The sequence below is a fragment of the Nelumbo nucifera genome, chromosome 5, assembly GCF_055504915.1.
Source record: "Nelumbo nucifera cultivar China Antique chromosome 5, China Antique-T2T, whole genome shotgun sequence".
NCBI classification, from domain to species: Eukaryota; Viridiplantae; Streptophyta; class Magnoliopsida; order Proteales; family Nelumbonaceae; genus Nelumbo; species Nelumbo nucifera.
Genome location: NC_142653.1, coordinates 34,796,614 through 34,823,583, shown reverse-complemented (window position 1 = coordinate 34,823,583; position 26,970 = coordinate 34,796,614). Strand labels below are relative to the sequence as shown.

Genomic DNA, 26,970 nt, shown 5'->3' with positions numbered 1-26,970 from the left:
AGTTGATTACTTGATTCGGAGTATGAAATCTAAGTGGGACCAACAGTGGATACATTAGGATTCTCAAGGAAGACAGAAGGTCAGGGAAGAAGATTGAAAAGGTTAAAATAACACGACACGACTGGGGGTAAATTGTGACAGGTGAGATGTATACTATATGAGGGGTAAAGGTGGAAAATTTTTCCTGCCCATATTATCTCACAGGATGATTTTATATACAATACAATACAATACAATACAACAGGAAGGCAAGGGCAGAGACCCAGGAATAAAATGAAGGAACAAAGAAAATAAATCAAAAGAGGCACGAGGAAAAAAAGCAGTATCCCATCTGGTTGATCAGGGATTTTCTGCACAGCCTTCATAAGCTATCACAAAAAGGATCCAAAAAGACACAGGCACATTCTCTCCGCTGCTAAGGTTGAGAAGTTTGTGAAATGGCATCTTCAGGTCTACGCATTGATTGCCCAGTGGCTCCTGATGACCTGTCTGATACCCGGACATTATACCTCTCATAAACCTTCTCACGGTTCTCTGACCACCAAGTTTCTGCTTGGTGCTCACCGAATCTCCTCCGGCTGCAGACACATTTCCATTTTCAGTTGCAACATTACAAATGAAGAATTAAATTTTAATGCCTAACCTAATGCTCTAAGACTTTATGATGAGTTAGCAACCACAAAAAGTTGCCTTTTTTCTGACATAATTGTCAACAAATATCAAAAGGCTCTAATAGAAATTATGATAACTGTGTGAAAAGTAACTACCAAGAAAAATTAGATAGAGATAACCAAGCCAAAGTACCTGAATCGCACTCGCCTTAGATCTCTAGTTCCATCCCGGAGGGCTACAAGGGTTATATATACCCCAGGTTCATATTGTTCAATCCATTCAGCCTCAACTTGATGGCTGTTACCTGTCAAAGAGGGACTTCTAGAGTTCATACTATTCTCACCATTCTGGAAAGGCTCAGGTTCCCTGCCATCAGCAGCCTCAGGCCTACCATTGCTACCGCTATGTACATCCCCACTACCATTCCGCAATCCTACATCTTCATGGTCATCCATCCCATTGGGGGACAAAACTCCTTGGCTTTGTAGGCAGGAATTGGTTTCATGGGCTCCAGGTATGTTCCTTGGCAAATGAGTCTGACTTGGAGTCCCATTGGTGGTGCCTGAGTCTATTCTTGCAGGAGAAGCCAGGTTAGAGCCATTGGTTGCATCAGATCTTGGGTGGACCTCTCCATTTGCATCAGGATGATGGATGCCATTCAGATCCAAGCCATTTGGTAGGTAAACCGCCTTCATGCTTTCAGTCTCATAGGACCCAGGTGGAAGCTTCTCAGCCATGTCCTTGAGCTGGACAGTATATAAAAGGCCCAATCAGCAAAAAAATATGGTATTGCCAAAAAAAGTAATGAAAGAGTAATGCAGAAGCCTTCGCAGATGAAAACAATTAACATTTCTGGCACATAAAATTTCATTCAATAAGAGATAATGCAACTCGGATAGATGATAATACTCACAGTATATACAAATCAGGAATCACTCTAAAACACCCATTAATGGATTCAAGGAGAATGAATTCTACAATAAAAGGCAACTCAAACCTATAAAATAATGATTTTTAGAAATGATTAATGGTCCAAGTAAAAGGATAGTTCATGAAACAGCTATCTTTTTAATTTTTTTTTGATAAGTAGCTGCCTTTTTAAAGTTGTACAGAAATGCATTCTTTTCAACACGAAGCAGGTAGATTTCAACATGCAAGACTAGTGGCGCGGTTTGTAATCCATTTATCAACCATATTGGCAAAAGGCCAACATCAATAAGATGATCAAACATGACTAGCTTAACCAAATGTGTAACAACATTTACTGGATCATCTGTGTTACCAGTAAGAAGTGATCTATTACAAGTTGAAGGGGCTAAAAGAGCCAAGGGCAGACCACAAAGGACTTGGATTGTAGTAAGAAATGATTTAGGGGCTCTTTTTTGATAGTAAAGAAAATTTTCATTAAAATATAAAAAGATAATTACAATCTACTCAGGTGTTAAGGTAAAACTAAGGAAGAACAAATCAAAAGAAACTTTAAGAATTACAATTTTGTAATTCAAGAACATCCCAAAAATTAACTCCTAAATCTGAATGGCACACTTGTGCAAATTCAGGGAGAATAAACACCCAATCTGCTACACACTTGCCAATGACAGCCACACTTTTCAACATTTTACAAGACATGGGACTGAACAGAATAGAATGGCGAAACAGGGTTCATATAGCTGACCCATATGCTTAGGACAAAGGCTCAGACGACGACGACAATGATGACGATGATTCACTTTACCTTTACACCATAGCTGTTAATGTATTCCCCAGGCAAACAGGTGGTATTCAAGGATCATCATGAATAATAATACTGAGCCCACTTAATATATAAGGCACTTGCCAACAGCCTAATGTTATAGGGGCCTATGCATGATTAAGAGGCTGAGCAGGCTCCATATGGGTATTGGGTACGGATATGGTGGTGCACTTTGCCTTTAGGCTGTGTTTGGTTTGAAGGAAAAAGAAGGGAAAGATAAGGAAACTTGTATAGGTTTCCCTACCTTTCCCTTCTTTTCCCTACCTTTTCCTTTAAATCAAACATAGCCTTAAGGTACTTCTTTTCCCCATTTTTCAGGAAATTAGGGTTTGCAATGGTTTGACAAGGGTTTTGGAACTGAAGAGAAGAAGATTGATGTTGATTTTTGGACAATAAAAGTGCTTTCTTTCTTCATATGTTCTGTTTTCAGTGCGAATCTGAATTGGATGCAAATTTTGCACCTAGTTCAATTTTGCATCAGTATGTTTGTAACTATGGCTGCGTTTGGTTGCAGTGCAAGTGCAAATATGTACACTGCATATTTACCTATTTTTCGGTTCATGAATGCAAACACGGTTCACATTTTAAACCGTTTTTGCATTCATCTTGTTTGTTTGAAATCGGTGCAGAAGTGTGGGCCCATCATTAAATGCTCCAACTATCTTATGCTCCAATGCCTTAATTTTGGTCAAAAAGTTAATTATCAAAAGAACACAAAATTGTATTAAAAAAAGGTACAGTAAAGTTCTCTTTTCAGAGTACAAAAGTGTCAGAAAATACATTTTTGCTCTGATAATCATTACTTTTTTACGTATCAAACAAACGCTCACAAATGTGAACCAGGGTACATAAATACCCTGGTTCGGCGTTTGTATCGCAAACAAACAGAGCCTATGGCTCAGTTTGGAAAGAGTACAAATACAAATATGCACAGTACAAATACATACGAAATACAAGGTTTTGCTTTGTATTTGTACTCCTTCCAAACTGAGCCTATTATGGCTTCATTTGGGAAGAGTACAAATACAAAAAAGCAAATACAGAACTTTTGTATTTGCACTCTTCACAAACAGAGCCTATGATTCACTCTCCTACCTGATACAAAATTTGTACATTTTGCATCATTTGCACTCACTAGCAGTGCAAAATTTGTATATCTAAACTGATGCAGAATTTGTATATCTAAACTGATGCAGAATTTGCACCACCATCCTCCTACATTAATTCTCCCATTTAAAGTGGGGAACTGGGGATCACAGCATCTTGCTTCTGACCTAATTCAAAACAAATAATCCTCCTACTGCCAATAAGGTGGGGACCACATCGTTCTCTTTCTATTTCAAATAAAGTTCAAATTTGAAGCAAAAGTGAACCAGTTCACACTCAGCCTATTTACATTTCCATGCATATATGCCAGTGGAAATGAAATTCATACTGCAAACAAACTGAACCTTAAGCAGGGGTTCTCCCCTCTCCATCTCAGTTCACCCAAAACAGCACCCCTCCCTCCGTGGCCTCTCCATCTCTATCTGATGTAAAATAGGGATTCCATCACCCCTCACTCTCTATTCCCTCCTTGCTCTAACAGTGGCACTTCCCCTCCCTCCCTCCCTCACAATTGAACAAGGGGATCAAGATTATATTGTTTTCCTTTAGAATTAGTCAAATTATTTTTTATTGATTCTTTTTGCATTCATAAATTGGTGCTTCAATTGAAGGCACTCCTTCCTCTGGTTTTACATAGAAGATCCATCCAACTGATTATTGGATCAACCATACATAATCCAAGTATAATTTGCATTTTTTTTACTTAACATTATTTCCTTGTTAGATGAATAAAAAATGAGCTGCTATTGGCAAATGTTGTTGCTGCAGCAATTCATTTCTTGTTGTACTTACTAAAGTTAATCCTTTCATTGTTTATCTAGCAGAGAGCATTGCTTTTTTTCATTTATTTTATTTATATGCTTGCCTTTGGATATGCAAAACTAGATAGTGAACCTAGAATCAAGCTATTTATGTTGTATTGCAACTTTAACATCCAAGTAAATACTAAATAGCACATTTAATTGCTATTTATGTTGTTCTTCCAGCTACTATATCTTCCGATTTTGGTATTCCACCCTTTTGCTCATCTTCCATTAATGGATAACTTTCATTTTGTGGATGAATTTTCAAAAAGTATTGTCACTAAGACATGCATGGTGTTATTATTTGAACCTTTTTTAGTGAATTGTTTCTTTAATTTTTAGTAACTCATGGGATTTACTATTTAAAGCAACTAGTGATTACTACTTTTAGTAAATTATAGTATTACCGCAAAAGGTTAACTTCACTACTTCTAGTAAATTTCAGAACTAATTTGGTCTTAGGCTAGTTTCCACAAGTCTTATTTTATTTAAAAGTTAGAAGATATTCCTTTTCCTTTCATAACTTGGTAAGTATTATAAAATTAGGTCTAGTTTTATCCACTAATCTAGGAGGCTCTTTTGAATAACATATTTTTAATATAGTACTTTCTAATATTCCTTTCTTGAGAAAGATAACTATTAGATGTTTCTTTGAGGCTCATTTCTTCATGCTACTGTATTGATTATTTTGAAATAAGCAACTAGATTTATCAATAAGACCCAAGGACAGATAAATTTTTCCTTTTCTTCACAGGTGAAGATTACGAGCTGGGGATTTATGTGGAAGGAGAAGAATATGCTTTTTTCAGGGCTAGAAAAGGCTGCAGTTGGAGAGGAGAATGTTGGATTGTGGAAGAGAAAGGTGAGAGGGGGCTAGAGTTTCAGGAACAGAGGCCTGAGATGCAGGGGAAGGTAATAGGTCAGTTGGAGGTTGAAGACAATAGAAGAGGAAGACAAAAGGGTAGGGAAGTAATTTTAGAGGGGAGGAATGTTCTTTAGTGGGACCCGTGGAGGCTGGAGGTCAGAAAGAATTGAACTCATGGGTTACTGAGATGGGAAGGCCAGAGGAGGTTGTCGAAGGGTCGTTTTCCGGCCTTCAATGTTGTTGGCCCTGGGAGCGGGGTCCACCTCTTAAATTCAAAGGTTAGGGATAAAGACAGAGAAACTCGATGGAAAAATTGAGGATGTTCAAAAGAAAAAAGCTTCAAGGTTAAGTTTTCAAGGATTGGAAGGAGAAGGGTCTGCTTCAATGATCGAAGATGGAAGACTGAGAAGTGGGTTTGGGAAGTCATCAGATATGATAGTGCAGAGAAGGAAAAGGTGCTCTTGGAGCTGGAGGTCTCTTGAAGCAATGGTGTTGAGCAGCGAACTCTGTTAACCATGAGTTGCTGTCTGTGATAAGTGATTCAAGTGCAAACAGTGGGGTTTTCTGACACAGATAAGGAGGATAGCCAGCGGGTAGGTATGACTTTAAGCTTAAGTTTTGGTTTGTTTTGGGTCAAGCTTCAAGGAGTTTCTCAGGAAGGGAGGAGAGGTTCGGTGATTTAGTGGGTTGCAGGGTTAGAAGGGAGGAAAGAGAATGAGAAGGTGGACTTGGGAGGAAAAGTGGTGGACGATGTAAGGGGGTGGAAGTGCTAAAGAGGGAGATGGAGAGATAGGTGAGAAGGTTGAAGATGGAAGCCCGGAAGTAAGTTGTGACCCAAAGGCTATGTTTTGGTTTGAAGGAAAAGGTAGGGAAACCTATACAAGTTTTGTAAAGGTTTCCTTACCTTTACTTTCCTTTCCCTACTCCTTCAAACCAAACACAGCCTAATGATGTTGGTAAGGAAGGAGAAAATGGTGTGGTAAGAGGCTGTGAGGACTTTTCAATATCTGAAATGGTTGTTGGGAGTTGATTTGGGTTGGAAAAGGAGATTTGCAATTTCAGATGGTATTGAGGGTGAGTTGGATGTGTTGAAGAAACCTTGAGTTGCAAATTAAGTTTATTTAGTGTATGCTACTAAAATGTTCTCTAGATTGACAAGAGGGCCTGGTCCAACAAAAAAAAAAAATCATGAGAGTTTATAATAAAAAAGGAAGGAAGTTCAGAGGCTCAATTGGTGGAGATTGAGGATTTAACTGCAAGAGATGTCAGAATTGGTAGGAGCTTAGGTCTGGCAGAGGGCTTCGTGCATCGGTTCGGGAGTTTGGGGTTCCGGAGTTTTAGGAAGAAGTTTTTTTTTTTCTTTTCCTTTTTTTTTTAAGAAGAGATTGCAGTGTGTCCTTTGTGTTGTGATTGGATAGAGTTTTTGGGTGTTGCCTCATCACCCGCTGATGTTTGTATTAAGCTTTTATTTTAATGAATTTTACTTTCTACTTTTCAAAAAAAAAGCTTTTTTTTTCCTTTTTCTTTACTTCGACTCCAAATCTCTAATTTTGAGGAATTTCTTTGTTGGGTAGTTTTTATCAATCTTTATTGGTAATATTTTTTGCATTGTTTATAGGGAAAACAGGAGTGACCAAATATGCATCAAGATCTTTCAGAAAAGCATGCTTAAAAATGATTCTGTGATTGAAATAAGATGGCTTAGAAAGGTGCCAGGGTCCACAGGAATTACCTGATCCCATTGAAAAGGCTAATTCATCTTTTTTTTTTGATAAGTTGGGTAAAACATCATATTCCAATGGATGCTTAAGATCAGTTGATCACAATACAAAATGGTCTTAAAGCAGAATCTCTAGAGCTGAATTCTATTGCAGGACTTCAATCTATACTGTACTGTCAATGAGTGCAGACTGCAGATCCCTTTCATTCTTATTTATTCCTTTAAAAGAACTCATCATTACCAATTAAAAAAGATTATTATATTTCAGTTGAAAAACATGGATCATGATTCATGACATAATTTTTTTATTGGCAACGGTAACTTCGATTATATAGAATTCAAATTACAACAACTTATCCACTGATTATTATTATTATTATTATTATTATTTTTATAGGAAATGATAACTTTCATTAGCTAAAAGACCAAAGTACAACTGTCACCTACTAAAGTGAAAGGTGACCCCTGAACAAAAACAACTTACAACACTGCCCAAAACAAAACCTCCTGATTCACCCCTTGCTTTGCACGGTTGTCAGCTAAAGCATTTGCTGACCTCCTATCCACTGATTAAATTTTCAAACATGAACCTCAAGGAAGGAAAAGAGAGAGTAATCATGGTTGGTCATCACTGCTTTTATGCTCCTTCAGGCTAGATAGTTTATTTATTCAAATAGTACTATTACAAAAGATATGCAAGATAAACTCATAGAATAGTAGGTTCCATAGTAAGCACTGGCACACTTCATTACTTGTTTACAACTTAAGAAGTTGGTTTTCAATGAATCTGTACATCTATACTATATAAAGTGGATACTTGCCTTGGTTTCAGTCAGTGATTTAAAAGGCGTGCCTAGGTGCACAGGCGAGGCGCATTTCAGGGTATGCACCTCGCCTAGGTCCTAGGTGCATTTCAGGGTATGCACCTCGCCTAGGTCCTAGGTGCAGCCTTTTCAAAAGGCACACGCCTGGTGTGCCTAGGCGTGTGCCTGATGTGCCTTGCGCCTCAGCCCAGGCGTGCGCCTTTTGAAAATTTGACGCTCTTTTGCCTTTTTGGAACATAGCGGCTGGGCCGGGGGCTCCGCTCCCGGGCCCCCGTGCCACGCCCAACATTACCAAATTGGGGGTTCTTGGAGCTTCAGCAAGCAAGCGAACTAGAGTGGAGTAGACCCCCCAATTTGGTAATGCTGTTCATTCATTCATCCTAATAAAATATCTTCTTAAAAAGCAGTTAAAATTACAAAATCATTGTTTTTTGTGTGAAGAGTAAGAATTTAAGACCTAATGTGGACTTGTTTGGGCTTGCCTCGAGAGGCATGGCACAAAGGCGGCTCGTAGAATCAGGAATGTAATATGTTTTACATTACATTAGCTACTTGAAGTAATGCAATTGAGTGAAAAAGAGATTAGAGGTTTTACATGCTTGAAAATGTTTTATATGTTTGATTTTATTTTTAAATTCTCATTTGAATATGCTTCCCATCTTATGTTTATGTATTTTAATCTTAGATAATAGGTTTTTTAAAACATTATTTTTAAATTTAAGTTTATATTTTGTATTAATATTATGTTTAATATTATTTTTGGCATTTTTTTGAATTTACTGATTTTTTTTTTTGTATTTTTGCGCCTTGCTTCAAAAAGGCATGCGCCTCGCCTTGTGCCTTAGGTGCAAATTGACCCCTGCGCCTTTTTTGCGCTTTGCGCTTTTAAAACACTGGTTTCAATGCAAGTCATAAAAGTTAAGAGCCCGTTTGGCGCGTCTTTTTGGGAAGATCTTCTCGTAGCTCTGACATGCAAAAGATGCATTGAGCTTTGGAATGAAGATCTGAGCAGCCCGAAGTACGTTTGGCAGATGTACGACTTCCCGTGTCTTTCCGCACGAGAATAAAACGCAAAAGATGCAGAAAGCTTCATTTGAAGCTTCCCGAAATCAGCCCAAAATGGGCTTCTTGCGTCTTTTCAGTGCTCCGTCTTTTGGTGGCTAGATCTTCTGCGAGCCAAATGGGAATAGACCGAAATCGGTCTTCCCGACTTGTAAACAGCCGAAAGACTGCATGGAAAGACGCGCCAAATGGGCCCTAAATCTAAATACCATATATCATATATGGTTTAATGCTTACTTGCACATGAACATAGACGTGCTCTTACAATAGTAGTCAGTCATAAAAAAAAAATTGATGACACATATAAATAGGAGCATTACCTGTGCAGTAAGGGATTTTATAACTTCTTTTGCAGCTTTGGATTTAGCAGATTCCTCCGCAGCTAATGCAAGAGCTTCTTGAGTTTTCATTGTTGATTTCTGCAACTCATATTCTTGTAGTTCACATCGTTGTCTTAAGCTATCAACCTAACCAAGTCCATTAAAAACAGGATAAGGAGACTGTTTTGCACTTGATGCTTAATTAAGAAAAAAATAGGAGTGAATGTGATCAGACTAGCATACCTGGGAACGCAACTTCTGCACTTCTTGAGTCAAAAGCTCATTTGTTTTCTTCAAGCTCTCTGCAATACTTTTGGAAAAAGAAAGGCCTGATGTTGTAGGAATAGGTGTTGCAGAACGAGGTGGGCTTGGTTTCCTAGAGAAAGGTGATACAGCCCTGGAACTGATTGCAGACTGACCAACTGACGTAAGTACTGGTCTTGGAGCTGTTCGGCGCAGGTCAATAGCACTAGAAAAGGCAATATCCTTTAGTTGCAACAAATTGGATGTTTGGGAAGATCGAGCAAGAGAGAATGTGTCAGATTTCTTCCCATGCTTAAATGCTTTGCTATCAAGCTGTTTAATCAAATCCATATTGGTAGGCGTTGCAGACTTGCATGATCTTAGGTCAGCTTTGTCTAACCTGTCTTTGTTTTCTCCTGAGAGCCTGGGTATAGCATTCCTCCTATTATTACTACCACCAGGTTCTGAGACCTTGCTCAGCTTGGCATAACAAGAATCACACACACGATATGGCTTAACAGGATTTGGAGCCAGAGCTGCTCCTAAAGCTTTTCTGGAGCTACAGGAATGGCAGTGTACAAGTCCACAATTGTAGCAATTGTGCCTCTTCCGAGTAAACCCAAATGCCTGTCTGCATGCTGAGCACTGGGACTGCTCAGTTCCAGGTACCCATTTATGGAGGCATATGGATGCTGTGAAGTTTGAACCGCAAGCAATATATTTAACATGTCTATCCTTCAAAGCCTCTACTAGTGTTGGTGTTTTCCGATCTTCAATATCTCCATGGCCCAGTCTTCCATTAGCTCCCTTTCCCCATGTGAAAACCTCATTGCGGGATGTTAGAACTGCTACATGGTATGCACCACAAGCAATTTCTTCAACAGATTCACTAGCAAGTTTATCTTCCACCAAGCAAGGAAGCTTCCCATCAGAGTGGGGATTGCCAAGCTGGCCATAAACTGTACTTCCCATGGTAAAAACATGCCCTGATGTGGTCAAGCCAACAGTTAAACTATGCCCACAAGCAATCTTGTAAAAATTATATTCAATTAGTGAAGGTACACACGTGGGTTTCAATCGAGGTTCTTTGTCTCCATGACCAAGACGACTCTTGTCCCCGTCACCCCAAGTAAACAATTTCCCTGATGAAACACTAGCACCGGATTGTGCCACAATAACCTCCACCACAGCAGCAGTATGCCACACACCACAGGCAACGGCAATTGTCCTCAATCCTGTCAGAGATTCCACTTCTCTTGGATATGTTACACTTTCCCTGTTGCCATGGCCCAGAACACCAAATGTTCCATCACCAAAAGTGAATAGATGCCCTGTAGATGTAATCAGTGCTGTATGCCATGGACCACAAGTAACGGAAGCAACCTGAAGTCCTTCAAGAGGACCTGAAACTCTCTTTGGTATCCAGTGACAAACATCAGTGCCATGACCAAGAAGCCCAGCATTATGTGTGCCATCCCCCCATGTATAAAGTTCACCAGCCAAGGTAACAGCACAAGTATGGAACTCTCCGCAAGCAACAAAATCAACATTTGAGACTGCCAAGGATTCCACCAGACGAGGTTGAATAACATCTTCCCCAACTCCATGGCCAAGGCGTCCACCAGACTCTTCACCCCATGTAAAAACCTCTCCCTGCCTTGTGACTAAAGCAGCATGCCTGACACCACAGGCTATATGATGTACGTCCAAAACTACATTGGACTCTAATGGTCTAGGAAGAAGTACATCAGTCCTAATGCTTAAAGGATTAACAGTTTTATCAGCTCCAACCTTGAGAAAATTATCACATATAATGTCACCCCATATGTACATATCACCTAAAGCATCACAGTCATCCTGAGCAGAGCCATGACTAGATGTACTTGGAGCACTTGAAACACTAACTCGAAAAACCTCTGAAGCAGATCCTTTTACTTGCATATTTGTGTGATCTGATGCTACATGTGACCTATCTGAATGCACTGAAGTATCAGGAGGACAACTTTTGGGGAAACTATTGCTGGCACCAACAGATGCTTCTGGAGAGCTAATATCTCGTGTGGCACTGACAGAACTGTTGCTTGGGCTAGCAGATGTCAAATCTCTACTGTCCTGAAAGAAAATAATCATTAAACCATGATCATGCATTACAAATAGTTAAAATTAAGGAAAATATGATGCATGAAACATAAAATTACTATGCGAAAACAAAATGTTTGAAGGAAATGAAAAATCTTCTGTACAAATATGTAGGGTACAAGTGTTATCTCATCAATTCTTGTTCTTGAAGATTTCAACTTGTTTAAAAGCAGAGATTTTACATTTAGATAGAACTTTGTTTTGGCTGAAAAGAGTGGTAAACTATAGAGAAGTATTTGCTTTTATTCCTTTTTGCATGTCCTTTATAATTAACAAAAATTTTCAATTACTTGTAAAAAAGTCACATTATGCGAAACAAAACAAAAAAAGGTTCGTGTTTGCTCTACCACAGTTTTCGATGACTGTCTAATTTTCAAGGTTTAGATTAAGGGAAAACAATAAGAAGAAAAATATACTAAAGACAAACAGCACCAGATAACGGACATTAAGAATTTGAATGGAACAATACTTTGAAGTCTTACAATTAAAGAACTTTAAGATATTTGAAACTAAAATAATGAGATATTGTGACATATTTGGGATATAATGACATGAAAACATTTATCTGTTTATATGGATAGATAATAAACCAAGTATCACCTTCAAACCATATTTCTTATAGTCTGAATTTGAAAATCTATGCTGTAAAAATCAGCATGTAAACTCTGACTTGGTTGGGTGAGGCTCCATTGAAGGAGAGGTTTCCTAGTTGCTTCCAACTCTAAACCTTCAAAGGGGAAGTGTTTCCAAATTTACCATCCTTTCTACATCTGCTGGGTGGGAATGGGACTTGGGTTTCAGAAGAGGGGTAGGGAGTCAGAACTTTCAGATATCATCTACTTATTGGATTCATTGGGTGGGGGTTTTCTTGGATCCTTCATATCCAGAATACCATTTATGAATTTGTAACCCATCAGGATCTTTTTTTGCATGCATCCTTCTATATAGCATTGATCCCTTCACTTCCTCTGGCTTTTTTCCCTGTCAAAGAGATTTTGTGCAAACCTATTCCTCCTAAAATTGGGATCTTTTTGTTGGGAAATTTATCGTGAGAAGACTAATATTTTCGATATTTTACAAAAGAGAAGGCCTTCTTGGTGCTTGTCTCCTAATTGAGAAATTTACCTTGAATTTTGATGGAAGTAGCATGGGGAACCCAGGTCCTTAAGGCATAGGGATAGGGGGAGTTTCTAGAAATGAGAAGAGCATTATAAAGGCTCTTTTTTCTGGGCCAATAAAGGTGGGTGTCTCACTAAGAGCAGAATGGACGGCCATGATTCAGGGGATACAAAAAGCAAAAGATATGAAGATTGAAGAGCTTGTAATAGAAGGACTAAGGTAGTGGTGGGTTGGCTAATGAATTAGGAGGAAGCCCTTTGGATATATAGGAAATTAGGAATGAAATCAAGAAGTTTAAGTGGCCAACTCAAGGAATGTAGGTAGAGGTGCAACGGATTCAAAGATTAGCCAATTCCATGGCTGATACTCTGGAAAACAATGAGAAAGCAGAACTCAGTTATTTTGGGCTGGATTTTAATGTTTTCTTAAGGGGGAAGAGAAACATTACTCTCTTCAGCGATGTATACTTCATTGTATATCTGATGTTTATATAATCTTAATGAAATCATGTTATTTATAAAAAAAATCATCATGCAAACACATTAATCAAATCAAAATACTCAATGTTGAAACCTTTTGCCCAGCACTTAAGAAACAAGTGGGGTTTAATGCCAGAAAGGGGCAGTTTAGTTCATAGAAATATAATTTTATGATAAGGCACAGAATATAATACTTAAAGAACTAGACTCCATAAGATGGTATACGTGTAATTACATCAATGTACAATCCTCCATCACTCCATCCATCAATTTTTGAGCGTCCACATTGATTGGAAGAAATCAATGCCTTAAGGCCCGCAATCCACACTTCAGCCTCAACTTTGTCCTTGCAAATCTGAAATTCATTAGCATGCTGGTTTAATATATCTGAAAAGAAATCAATTACATACTTGTAAATAGGTTCTCATAATAATAGCACTAACCAGATCAAGGGATCGCTTTCCATTGTTGTATATAAGAGAAAAAGATAAGTATTCCTTCTCTGGGCGCAAATATCGTTGGAAAACAGACTACCATATAACCAAAAAACGGTGAAAGGTTTTAGTTTCAAAGAACTTAGTGATATATCTTCTATCATTTATTTTTATTGTTCTCTATTTTCTTTGATTCAGCATATTAGATTAAATGTCAGTATAAAGCACAAAAATAATATGAAATAAGTGCAAAACTATCTCACGGTTCCTTGTCCAGGGACAATTTTTGATACAGAAGCTAACTTCAATTTTTTTTCTCCACCACTTGAAAACCAGATCAAAGATGATTCATCCTGTGAATTTCAGATACAAGAATAGTAAGAAAAATAAAGTTAAGAGTTTTCTATATATGATTTGATATACATTTACTACAGTTCAACTCATAAAATGACATAAAACAATGACATAAGAAAATGAAACATCTTTAAAATAGATAGTTGGATGTGTTATGCATTCAGGAAAAGGCAAATCCTCGAAAATGAAAGTGTTGTTTATTTATCTAGTGGTAATGTTAACGTGAGGAGTGAGATTTCCTTTCAAAGTTAATAGGGGTGGGGCACACAATTTCAGATCTGAACCGGATGGGGGCCCAGCCCAATCTAATCCAATGCTAGAGAGTTCTGGGGGCTCAATTACTACGGGGCCAGTGGACATTGCACCAACCCAAGATGCGCATGCGGGCCCAGATAACGGGTGTGAGAAAGTTGTCGTCACGTTAACATGGCTCATCTTATAAATAGCAGATATCGTCGTCGAAGGTTGCAAAGAGGTAAAGTGGACAAGAGATTGAAATTAAGCCCCAATAGATCAATGTGCATAAAAAAAAAAGTTTGGAGGGTGTGTATTGTTGGATTTTAAAAAGAGAAGGGAGGAGAGGTGGGTCTGGGTAATCACCAGATATGATAAAAGTGGGAAGAAGAGGTTGGCTGGGGATCAAGGGAGTTGCTTGATGATGGCCAGCCACCCAAGGTGGAGAGCGAACTTGGAAGGCACTCACATGCCAAGGCCTGCAGAGAGTGGCACTATTTCTGAACTTAGAGGTGCAGAGGTGGATTCTCAAGACCTTAGATCCGTTTCTACTACTACAGTTATGTCAAGCCCAGAGGAGGATGGTCCTAAGGGGTCCATGGGGATGGAGGAGGAAAAAAAGAAAGATGGGAGCAAAAGGTCTTTCGTCAAAGATAATTCCGAAAAGGAAATCACAGCCAGAGAAGAGGGGATTACAGCTGCTGGAGGGGATGAAGGTAATAAAAATCAGAGTAATATCGGCAAGCATTTATGTTTTGAGGAGGTGCTGGTTGGAAAGTTGGGTGTAGACTTGGATCGAAGGAAAAGATTGAGAAGGAGAAGGAGAAGGAGATGTCTAATGAGGTGAATATTAAAAAAAACGCAGTTCAAGAAACCATAACATTGTGCACGTAACAAAAAGTTTTTCCAGGCTAAAGCTCAGGCTGGTTGGGATAGGCCCTACAAAGAACTACAAACGGGTTTATAGGAGAAAAAGTGAAAAAGGAAATGTGATAATTGGAAGTGAACAAAGAGGGCCTATGTTGCAGCTTAAATCATCGGATACCGAATTAGGGAAAGAAAAACAAATAAACAAGGAGGGTGTTGAAAGTGCTGACTCTGGTGGGAACTTGCCGTTACAAACAAGCGACAAAAAAGAAAGACTAAAATTCTGTCAAAGGTCTTATAAGAAAGACTAAAAAAGGTGTTACCCTCAATCATCTCTCCTTTCCAAGGTGCTTTTGTAGAAGGAAGGCAGATTGTAGATCAAATCTTGGTGGCTAATGAATCCATCGTGGAAAGAAGAAAGGGTAGAGAAAAGGGGCTGGGGTGTAAAGTAAATCTAGAAGAAGCCTATGACCTGGTTAATTGGGAAGTCCTTCTAAAAGTATTAGAAAGACTAGGATTTGGAGCTAGATGGAGGTCTTGGATCAAAGGATGTTTAAGTTCAGTTCACTACTCAATCCTAATCAATGGTACAACAAAGGATTTCTTCCCGACTAGGAGAGGAATTAGGCAAGGTGACCCCCTATCCCCATTCTTTTTTACCCTAGTGGCAGAAGTGTTAAGCAGAATGGTGGCATAAGCTGATGCTCAAGGCCTTATTAGAGGTTGGAGGGTAGGTAGAAATCGGGTGATTGTTACCCATCTCCAATTTGTAGATGACACCATATTTTTTTTTTTGAAGGAAACAATGAGGAAATGGTGTAAAATTTGAGGGTGCTGCTGAATAATTTTGTGGGAGTAACAAGGCTGAGGATAAATTGGACCAAAAGGGGAATTGTAGGGTTCAATTTGGAGAAAGGAGAACTAATACGATTTGCAGAGATCAGAAGCTGGCCTATCAGTTACCTAGGTCTACCCTTAGGAGAAAATCCCAAGTCAGTTGGGTTCTGGAAACCAGTTGTAGAAAGGTTTGATAGGAAGTTAGCCCTTTGGAAGAGGAATTATATTTCTTTGGGTGGAAGAATAACCTTGATTAGAGCCACTCTGGCAAACCTCCCCACCTATTTCCTTTCAACCCTTAGAATCCCTTCTAAGGTAGAAAGGTGCTTAGAGAAGTACATGAGAGATTTCCTTTGGGACCCAGGAGAGGAAAGGAAGGACCACTTGATCAAGTGGGAGAAGGTTAGCAAACCTAAGGAACAAGAGGGTTTAGGAATTGGGAACATCTTGTTAAGGAACACAACTCTACTAGGTAAGTGACTTTGGAGGTTTCCCTTTGAGGGCGACAGACTATGGCACAAAGTGATTGAGAGCATTCATCGGGTGGTTGGAAATGGCTAGGATGCAAAAGTTTCCCCTCACAGTTCTTCAGCTTCTCCTTGGAAAGCAATTCATGAAATCTACCCTACTTTCCTCAATTCCATCCGGTTCGATGTAGGACAAGGTAATAAAATTCTGTTTTGGGAAGATCTATGGGTAGGGGAAACCCCACTAAAAGACTAATTTCTTGATCTCTTTGAGCTATCTAACCTCAAGGGGGAAGCTATATCCATGTTGGGAACACCGTGTCCAAACGGTGTGAACTGGAATTTGGGCTTTAGAAGGGGACTAAGGGAAAATGAGTGTGGGTCTTTAATCCGATTATTGGACCTCCTAGGGCAAATCCACTTGGACCCTTCATTGGAAGACTCTAGAATTTGGGTAGGATCTCTAGACGGCCTCTTTTCTTGCTCCTCTTTCTTCAAAGTACTTGCTTTCCCCAACCTTTTAGATGGGGTTTTCCCTGTGAAAGAAATTTGGTGCAAGCCTATTCCCCCGAAGATCCAAGCCTTTTGCTAGGAAATATTCCTTGGTAAGGTAAACACTTGCAATATGTTGCAGAAAAGAAGGCCATATATTTGCCTTTCTCCTCATATGTGTTCATTGTGTAAGGAAAGTGGTGAGACCCTTTCTCATTTAATGATATCCTGTTCTTTTGTGCACCGAATTTGGGAATTCTTTTGTACTCTCTTTGGCTGCATGTGGGTTCCCCCTCAAGATGTAGCAGGACTCTTCAACCACGAATTCTTGAGACAACGAAAGAAAAGAGGGATGCTAATGTGAAAAGCAACAAAGGCAACAATTTGTTGGGTAATATGGGAAGAGAGGAACAATAGACTTTTCTTGGAAAAAAGTAGTATAGAGGAAGTGATTGATAGTATCAAGGTGAAAGTAGCCCATTGGGTAAAACCCTTGGATAGCTTTCAAGTCTTCTCAGTCACAAACATTCTAAGAACATGGTCCGAAGTAGCACAATCTTCGAGAGTAAGAGATAAAGTAAGGCTGGAGTGGAAACCACCAAAAGGCAATAAAGTAAAGTTGAATTTTGATGGGTGTTCCTTTGGAAATCTAGGCCTCTTAGGAATAGGAGTATTAAGAAACTCTGAAAGGAGGATGTTAGGTTTATTCTCAAGACCGATTGGCACTGGAAACTCGCTGAAGGCTTAGCTATTGGCATTACTGCAAGGGTTAAAGCTAGCCAAACAGCTAGGGTGCAGACATGTTGAAGTGGAAGGGGACTCAAAAGTAGTAATTTCATGGGCAGCAAACAGAAGACATACCCCATGGACGTTTAAACATGTGATTAGGGAAGTGGAGAAGATTGCAAAGGAGGTTGAGGTTGAATTTAAATGGGTCCGAAGAAGTGCAAATGGGCTAGCTGGTGGTTTAGCAAAACGGGGGGCATTGAGACAACAATTATTTTGGGCTGCACTGTAATGGGGGATAGAATAGAGTGATTAAAGGGGATCAACAATTCCATCACCAAGTTGTGCTCAAGATTGAACAGACACTTAAAAGGAGAAGGAAAAAAATAAGAAAAGAAGAGGGAGAAAAGAGAGAGAGAGCTCGAGAGAGATTTTGATAAAAGAGAGTTGAGTTGATGTGTTTAAACAGCCGCCCCCCTCTTAAATTTATATACATAGTATCATACTTGTAAAAGGACTGAATTGCTTACATGGCAAGATAAGATAATATAAGATAAGATAAAGCTGAAAAAAAAGACTAATCCTAATCTTATAAAAGACTAGTCCTAATCTTATCATAAAGAACTAATCCTAATCATAACTTATTGCTGACATACGAACAGTGGGGACCACCTTAGTGGGGTCCACATTAGTGTTCTCTACATAGATCTGCTTCTAACTTCTTCCTTGAAACCACCTTGGTGAGAAGGTTTGCCAACTGCATGTCGGAGGTGATGTATGGAAGACATACTTCTTGAGATGTAACCCTTTCTCTAATAAAATGTCGATCCACTTCAATATGCTTAGTCATGTCGTGTTGTACCGAATTATGGGCTATATTGATGGCAGCTTGATTATCACAGTACAGTATCAAGGGTTTATCATAAACAATACCTAACTCTTCAAATAATGATCTCAACCATAAGATCTCAGCTACACCATTTGCCATGGACCTATATTCAACTTCAGCACTGGAACGAGAAACAACATTTTGTTTCTTACTCCAAGAGACAAGGTTACCTCCTACAAAAGCACAATATCGAGAGGTAGATCTTCAATCATCAACACACCCAGCCCAATCAGCATCTGTGAAAACTTCTATCTTCTTGTGATCATTATTCTTGAATAAAATGCCTCTACCTGTGCACCTCTTCAAATATGCTAGTATCCTCTCAACTGCAAGGAGGTGAGTAATCCTAGGAGAGTGGATATACTAACTAACCACACTGACTGCATAACTGATGTCGAGTTGAGTAAGACAAAGATAGAAAAGTTTTCCAACTAACCATTGGAACATAGCTTTATCTTCAAGGGGTTCTCCACCCTCTGCACTGATCTTGTGATTTTGTTCAATGGGTGTGTCAGCAGGCTTAACACCCAGCTTTCCTGTTTCTTCCAACAGGTCAAGAACATACTTTCTTTGATAAACAAAAATCCCATGCTTAGATCTGGCTACCTCAATGCCCATGAAGTATCGTAGTTCTCCCAGATCTTTTACCTCAAAACTCTTGATGAAGGAGTTGCTTAAGGGACTCAATCTCAGTATTATCATTTCCTGTTACTACAATATCATCCACATATACAGCAAGCAAGGTTAAGGAGGAATACACTCTCTTAATAAACAAGGTGTGGTCTGACTGGGCCTGTACATATCCGAACCTTTCAAGGGCTTGCCTAAATCTATTAAGCCAAGCTCCGAAGGACTGTTTTAGTCCATACAAGGCTTTATTCAACCGACAAACCTTCTTTCCTGTCTTTGTACCATAAAATCCAAGAGGCAACTGCATGTAAATCTCTTCTTGCAAGTCTCTGTTGAGGAAGGCATTTTTAACATCCATCTGATACAACGGCCAAGAGTAATTGGCTGCTAATAAGACTCTGATAGTGGTCATCTTTGCTACTGGTGCAAAAGTTTCCAAATAGTCAATACCATATGTCTAAGTAAATCCTTTTGCAACTAACCGGGCCTTATGCCTTTCAATAGAACCATCAGCGTTATGTTTCACAGTGAATACCCATCTACATCCAACCGGTTTCTTACCTTTAGGCTGATCAACTATCTCCCAAGTATTGTTTCTGATGAAGGCATCCATTTCTGCTTTGATTGCATCTTTCCATTCTGGTACTTCCAAAGCTTCCTATATCGTTCTAGGCATGGGAACATTGGCAATGGATGCGAGAAAAGACTTATAGGAGGGAGACAAATGATCATAGGACAAAAACTGATAAATGCTGTGAGTTGTACATGTGGTGCAACGATGCTTGCCCTTACGAACTGCTATGGGAAGATCAAGATCATCTAATGAAGGTGAAGGCTCCATGGTGGGATGTCTTTCATCTGTAGTATCTGTGGTACCTGGATCTGGCTCTGCAGAAGGAACTGGGGCTACTATGGTATCGGGATTTGGATCTGCAGAGGAAACTAGGATTGTCCTACATTGTTGATGTCCGAAGTCAACCTGTCTCCATCGTCTATGATATACTCTCACATCTCTGCATCTCTGACAGCCCTCCCCATTACACCCCTCTTCACTTAATGGGATAAGTAAAGGAACTTCTAATGAACTCCATCCTTATTACTCTCTCCCTGAGGAGAAACCCTTGGATGATAGGGTACATCTTCAAAGAAAGTGACATCCATTAAGACAAATCCTTTCCCAAAAGTAGGTTCATAGCAGCAATATCCCTTTTAAGTTTGTGCATAACCAAGGAAAATACATTTTGAGGCCTTAGGATCAAACTTGGAACGATGAGGGCCAAGAATCTGAACAGAGCATGTACAACCAAAGGTTTTAAGGGGAATGGTAAATAACTCTTTATCAGGATATAAGAGGGTAAATGGAGATTTCATGTCAAGAACCCGTGAAGGAATCCTATTGATGAGATACACTGCTGTAAGAACAACATCCCCCCAGAAACGTATGGCACATTGGAGGTAAACATAATGCTTCTGGCTACTTCCAATATGTGTCTATTCTTTCTCTCAGCAACCCCATTTTGTTGTGGTGTATGAGGATAGGTACTCTGATGGATAATCCCATGTTCAAGCAAATAGGAGGCTAATGGGTTTGCAAAATTATTTTTTCGCATTATCATATCTAAAAATTTTGATTTTGACCCTAAATTGGGTTAAAATCATCTAATGAAAGACTCGGATTAATGTTGGAACTCATCTCGAGAACGCATGAGATAAATCCACGAAAAACGAGTATAATCATCAACAAACAGTAGGAAATATCTGTACCCCCCCATGGTACAGATTAAGCTATCCTTGTTGCTGCCCTCAAAAAGGAATAAGACCTTACCCAGGAATTTCTGAGAAAAAAACCTGATCTTGATTCAAAAAATTCTTGCTGAAATTATGATCGCCAACTTCAGTTTACTCAAAACTGATCTTGATTCTGATCAACCCGAGAAACTTCTGAAACAGAACTGATCTCGGAGAAAAATCTTCTTGATCGCCAACTTCAATCTTGATGAGAAACCCAAAAAATCTGATTGGCACCTCCAATCTTGACCAAAGACCTAACCTTGATCACTTAATTCTCCTTTGGTTCTTCCTGATTACAAGGAGCACTTTCCAATCCTGGGACAATTGTTGAAGACTTCTTCTAATCTCCAAGAATCAGTCGAATGAAAAAACTCAGCCCTAAATAATTCTCATGTGGTCGGATGAATTAATTCCACATGAGAAACCCTAGATCGAATGCTTTGATACCAAGTAGTCACCCAAGATTGAACAAACACTTAAAAGGAGAAGGAAAAAAATAAGAAAAGAAGAGGGAGAAAAGAGAGAGAGAGAGATTTTCATAAAAGAGAGTTGGGTTGATGTGTTTAAACAACCGTCCCCCTCTTAAATTTATATACATAGTATCATACTTGTAAAAGGACTGAATTGCTTACATGGCAAGATAAGATAAGATAAGATAAAGCTGAAAAAAAAGACTAATCCTAATCTTATAAAAGACTAGTCCTAATCTTATCATAAAGAACTAATCCTAATCATAACTTATTGCTGACATACGAACAGTGGGGACCACCTTAGTGGGGTCCACATTAGTGTTCTTTAAATGTCTAAACTGCTTACAATCTAAATTTTAATAAATACATGTTTACATGTAAAAAAACAACCGACAAAAAGAAGGATGATTCAGATGGCATGTCTATCCAGAAATTAGCAGAAAGAGAGGTAACAATCGGAAAAGGCCTAGGCTTATGTTTTTGGGGCGGCGAGGAATTTGCTAGAAGGGCCTTCAAGGAGTTTGAGATGAAAAGAAGGGATGAAAAGTTGAATAAAAGAGCTCGACTGAAAGAAGGCAAGGTTTGGGACGAGGAAGATTCTGGGCAAGAAGATGCTCTAGTGGACAAAGATTGAGGCTGTGTTCATATTGCAAGTAGAGGCTTAGTTGGCTCGGCAGTCAGTATGGTGGTGGTCTCAGCTCTAGGGGTTTCCTTTTTAGCGTCTGGGGCTTGTAGCTGTCCTTAGGTAATGTGTGGTTTTTGTATTTTGGGTTGGTTATGGTCGCTGTGTAAGGGTCTTTTGGATGTGCCTCTTTCTTGGGTGATATCTTATCACCTTTCTTTTGTACTCTTTTCTTTTAATAAATCTTTTTTTTTTCTGATTCTTTAAAAAAAGGCAAATCCTCTTCTCAACTATTCTGTTTTTTCCTTGTCTCTTCTCAAATTTGTAAAGCTATCTGCCAACTAGAAATCCCACATCCTTAGTTATTATGGTTTAAAGCTTTGAGATGCAAGATGACATTTACTGAAGAACCCATCTATACAACATTCAGAACTCCTAGCCCTCCTAGTCTAGCAATTCAGAGCCAACTCATATGTACCTATCCATCAAATAACAATAAACATCGATTTTAGACATTTCCAATCAGAACCGTTCAGGAAATTATTCACGACCATTTGAAATATTTTAAAAGATCTGAAATATAGTTTCATTAAACCACCCTAAAATTTAGCACAAGAGACACTCCAGATAAAACCAATGAAAGTTATTGTTCACCACCCAGCATGTGTAACATTTAAATATATACTAGGATAATAATCTCTATTGCCAACCAAAGGGGCCATCAGAAGCTATCTAGTATCTTCCCATGTTTCTCACAAAGACAGCAGTACTCATTGTAAATGTTTAACAGGAGCCCATATTTCATTTGAAAAACAAAGGTTCAGAAAAGCCAAAATCAGAATAATATCATTTTGAGTCCTAAAAATTTGTCAAATACATAAACTTAGAACCCTAAGATTGACAATGATGTCAAAATCTGGAAATACATAAGAAGCCTGTAAAAAATTATTTCAATCAATATTCAATGAACTAATGGAAATGTATTTATTAACTATACGAGGAGAAAAGCCATCGACTTTTTTTTTGGATTGGAAATATAGGGCGAAGAGTCTTCTATTTCCATCTCTTTGAGCTCCTCCCACTCCCAATAGCCCCACATTATCAAGTAAATTCCCATTGAAATTCAGCTTAACTTTTGCTGTGTAGAAGGTGCCCAACTCTCCTGAACTAAAGGTTTAGACCTTGATGAAGTTGCTACTGCATTCCAACTCCTGGATAAATCGTCAACTGATAACTCCTTAAATAAATCCATTGCTGTCAATCAATTCCTCCTTTGACTTTTCTTTCCCTTGAAAGATCTGGTTGTTTTCTCCTTCTCAAACCACCCATAAAATGAGAAAATCCATAGACTGCTGCCAGATTCCCATGAGGAACTAGTTTTATAAACAATACAAGGCTCTGGTTGAATGCGCATCATATTTAAAAGCCCATCATTTATTTCACTATACATATAGATAAACGGGAGACAAATAAAAGCAAGTGAAGTTTACTCTTCTCTTAGCACTGACAATTGATGATCAATTAAATATCTTTATTGTTTAAAATCTTCGTACAGTAACCATTTTAAAACTTTACAGCACATCTAATCACGATTAGTAACAGCATCCATAACAATTCAACAATATAAAAATGAAAGGTAGACAAAAAAATGCATTATTAACCTAAAGAAATAATTCGTGAGGAAAGTAATCTGGACACTAAGCTTACATTTGAAAGTCTGAATGGGCAAAACTTTGGCTTTCCCTTACGACCATACTTGAGCAGTTGAGCACCTTTTTTCAAAGCAACTAATGCCTGTATACAAGGATCAATTGAAACCTGAGAAAGCTTACAGAAGAAAATATGCAGTGTGACATGGTATTACCATAGAAATCAACAAAGTAACTCTTTAGGTTGAAGTGGATCAACAAGGACCACATGTGCCGAACAGTGTATTCTACACGATAAAGTTGACATTTCACATTTAGTTGTCACTGTCTTAATAATCGAAAGGCCATGATTAAACAATGACAATGAAATCTGTTGTCCCCAATCAGTCATGGTCTTTCCTAATATTCTTCAAGTGTATAATGCTTCCTGGTCAGCTTGACTGACTATATGCATTTGTCATGATTCATTAAGTTCCCATGGTAGTCAGGTAGTGAAAAGTAACTTGAATTTCTCATCTAGAGGTCATAAAGGTAGAATCTCTGTATGGATGAGAAAACTGAAAAGATGCAGTCAAATAAAAAAGTTATTAGGGTTAAGAAGTTCAGCCATTCAACCATAAAATGTGAACATTGTGATGGACACATCTGAAATCTCCAGCACTAAGTTTTCCAGGTTATTCTTCACTCTGTTTACTTCTCTGAACTCTTGTCTTGATCTGCTATATAACCTTCTCGAATTCAAAATAAATCAGTATGGGTGATGGAATGACCATGACTTTGCCTCAATCTCCACAACCCACAGAATACTGTATGTCATATTTGTTATCATTTTCAAACTCTGTAGATATTCTAAACCTCAGATCTGCATCTCAGTGCCTTCTCCCAAATTTTTTAGCACACCTCCAATAATTTCATACAGGCATTCTGCTGAATCTGGAAATTGTATACCTTCATTTTTTTCGTCTTTAATGTTCCCAAGACCATCTGAATTACTTAGAGGCCAACGAAAGGGGGATAAAAATCATTATATGATCATGAAGAACCCAGTAAATGCTTTGTAGGGATAATGTATTATAAATATAACATGCACCACATATTGGGAGGGCACTTCATTGATTCTATTGTTGAGGAATCCATCAATTTAATGATTTTTTAAATCCAAAAATCAATAAATCAATAAATTCTCTCCCCTTCCCATAGCCGAAATCCCCCACGTCTACTTGAATACTCCACTTGCATGTTTCCTCCAAGCTCTATTCTATGTCTAATCAGTAGTCTCCGGGGTCATGTAAGTCCTGTTCCCATACACCTCGCTTACAATTTTCCCGCAGGTGTCAGAACAGAAGAAATACTATTCGCGTACTCAATGAACTCTTTCAACAAAGTAACCTCAATCAATCACATTTAAATATCTAGATAATATAATCATAACACCCTCCCCATGAAGCCCAGGAGATATTCCATAAGTTGGGAACAACTGAGTTCTCATTTTATCTCCTTGATCATCGAAGTATAATCCCTACTAGTTCATTAGTACATTCAAGTTACTTATCAAAAAATAAAATAAAATAAAATAAAATAATAGTCTATTCAAGTTTCAGTGCTTCTACATCATCTACTTTACAAACCAAGATCTACTAATGCAATTGACTGTCAAGATTGACACTGAAACAGATAGCTAGAAATCAAGAAAAGAAACATTAAAAAAAAAATCCAAGCTTTACAACAAAATGCGGAAATTTCGAGACTCACCTGCTCGACGTCTCGTTCTACATTTCCGTAGCTAACAAGATCTGCCATTCCATGTGAGAGACTCTCCGAACCACCTCCCGCATCGATCGTTCAAGAGTTCTGATCATCATAGATGACAAACTTGTATGTGAACTACCATCAATGTACAGCTCCAGAAAAAAGAACTCCTCGCGTCTCCCCCAAAATGGTTAAAAACAGTCGACAAAGACGCAAGCTAATCAGTTCCAAACCCTAGAAATACACAGCTTTCCCGATCTGCAACTCTTCTGCAAACCGAAATCAAAATCCAGACAAGCCAAACCCTAAGAGCTCCATCCAATTCGAAGTCTTCGAACGGTTCCCTTTTTTATTTTTCTTTATTTATTTAGTCTTTTCGGTGCGGAGAAATGCGAGCCGTTGAGAGTTGTGACAGTTGAAATCAGAAATCGTTTTGGACTGAAATAAAGTGTCTTTGAAGTTGACCGCCGTTAGAGAAGACTGGAGAGAAGCGGTTTCCCGACAAGACAGAGACTGTTTCGCGGGAGATAAAAGAACGGTTTTCGGACAGGATTCCGGTAAGAAACCGGAGTTCCCGTCGTCGGAAAACCGAGCGCAGTAAACGGAGGGGGACGAGAGCCGAGAGGAGAAAATCTCTGAAGAAGAGAGAATCGGATTTAACTCCGCGGTCGCGTCCGTGTAAGTACCAGTCAAAGATGAAAAAACATGAAATCGCCTGACTACCAAAATGAAAAAGCGAATGGAGTTTCGGAATAATAGGAGTGAAAAAATAATTCTAATAAAAAGATATATAATTTATTGGATGTATCGGAATCGGGTTGAATGGAGTTTCGGGTCGTCTCGGTACTTTACAAAAATTGAGGAAAGGTGACTGGTGACGTTCTTATTTAGGATATTTTATTGGGATAAAGGGAGATGATAATTCATAATTGTGATCTTTCTTTGCTTTTTGTGGAGCTGGTCTTGATATTTACAAAACTGCCCTTGAAATGAGGAATGTATTGAACTGCGAGCTCAGATTTGGCAGGCGACCTACCTTGATCCATGTGTTCATGGTGATGATGGGGCTGGACCCACAAATGGGTTTCTGAGCAGATTGATTTATCGTGAAGCCACAGAAGCCGTCCGATACGATGACTGCTTTTATTTTGTTCTTTTTGTTTTGTTTGTTCAAAAGAATGAGATCATCCGATGAAGATTCCTGATGTTGGAGTCGGAGATTTTCTATGTGGGACCCCCTAAGTGAACGGTCGTATGACATCGACGTTCAAATCGTCCATGCTAGCTCAGCCGAAGGCAGAATGGTAAAGGGCGTTTCATGTTTGGCTTCGATGTGGTCTCGCTAGAAACAGAGAGGTTGCCTGATATGAGACTATGAGTTCCCTCTTCAAACCGTCCATTTGGTATCGATTTCACCTATCTGCATGGATTTTATATAGAAGACGTCTGATGGTTGATGATGTATGGGAACTTGAATGTGGGAACTCCCACCGAATCATGACTGTTTGCGTGGCCACATGTCGGCCAGCTGCATCAATCATTTCTAGAGAGACCAACTTCTAAGTTCTAAATACCAAGTTACCAACCTGAAGCAAAAAAAAAAAAAACAAGTTACCAACCATCTTTGTCTACCCTTAAAAAAACAAGTACCATTTTTTTTTGACTGGTACGTGGATATGATTCGGATCGGTTCTAGGTATATATATACCTGGA

General features: G+C 38.8%; 1 protein-coding gene across 2 annotated transcripts; it reads right to left on the bottom strand.

Annotated features, from left to right (window-relative positions):
• Positions 1–158: 158 nt before the first annotated feature.
• On the bottom strand, positions 159–26,021 carry LOC104590345 (Regulator of chromosome condensation (RCC1) family with FYVE zinc finger domain-containing protein). 2 transcript variants are annotated; one of them, XM_010248973.3, is made up of 9 exons: positions 25,261–26,021; positions 23,567–23,653; positions 13,744–13,833; positions 13,490–13,576; positions 13,282–13,401; positions 9,310–11,421; positions 9,067–9,213; positions 805–1,358; positions 159–578 (listed from the first exon to the last, which is right to left on the bottom strand). In XM_010248973.3, exons 1-9 carry the CDS (start codon positions 25,306–25,308, stop codon positions 416–418), a joined length of 3,408 nt encoding a protein of 1,135 aa, XP_010247275.1. In that variant the 5' UTR covers positions 25,309–26,021; the 3' UTR covers positions 159–415. The 2 variants fall into 2 exon arrangements, with proteins under 2 accessions (XP_010247275.1, XP_088744188.1); XM_088888062.1 differs by having other exon boundaries at positions 9,310–11,416.
• Between the last annotated feature and the right edge of the window lie 949 nt (positions 26,022–26,970).

Coding starts and splice junctions, on each gene's coding strand:
- LOC104590345 (XM_010248973.3), bottom strand. CDS start 25,308: ATGGCAGATCTTGTTAGCTACGGAAATGTAGAACGAGACGTCGAGCAG. Junction 23,654..25,260: donor TAGAACGAGACGTCGAGCAG/GTGAGTCTCGAA, acceptor CCTTGTATACAG/GCATTAGTTGCTTTGAAAAA. Junction 11,422..13,281: donor ATGGAGGATTGTACATTGAT/GTAATTACACGT, acceptor ATTTTCTTTCAG/GACAGTAGAGATTTGACATC.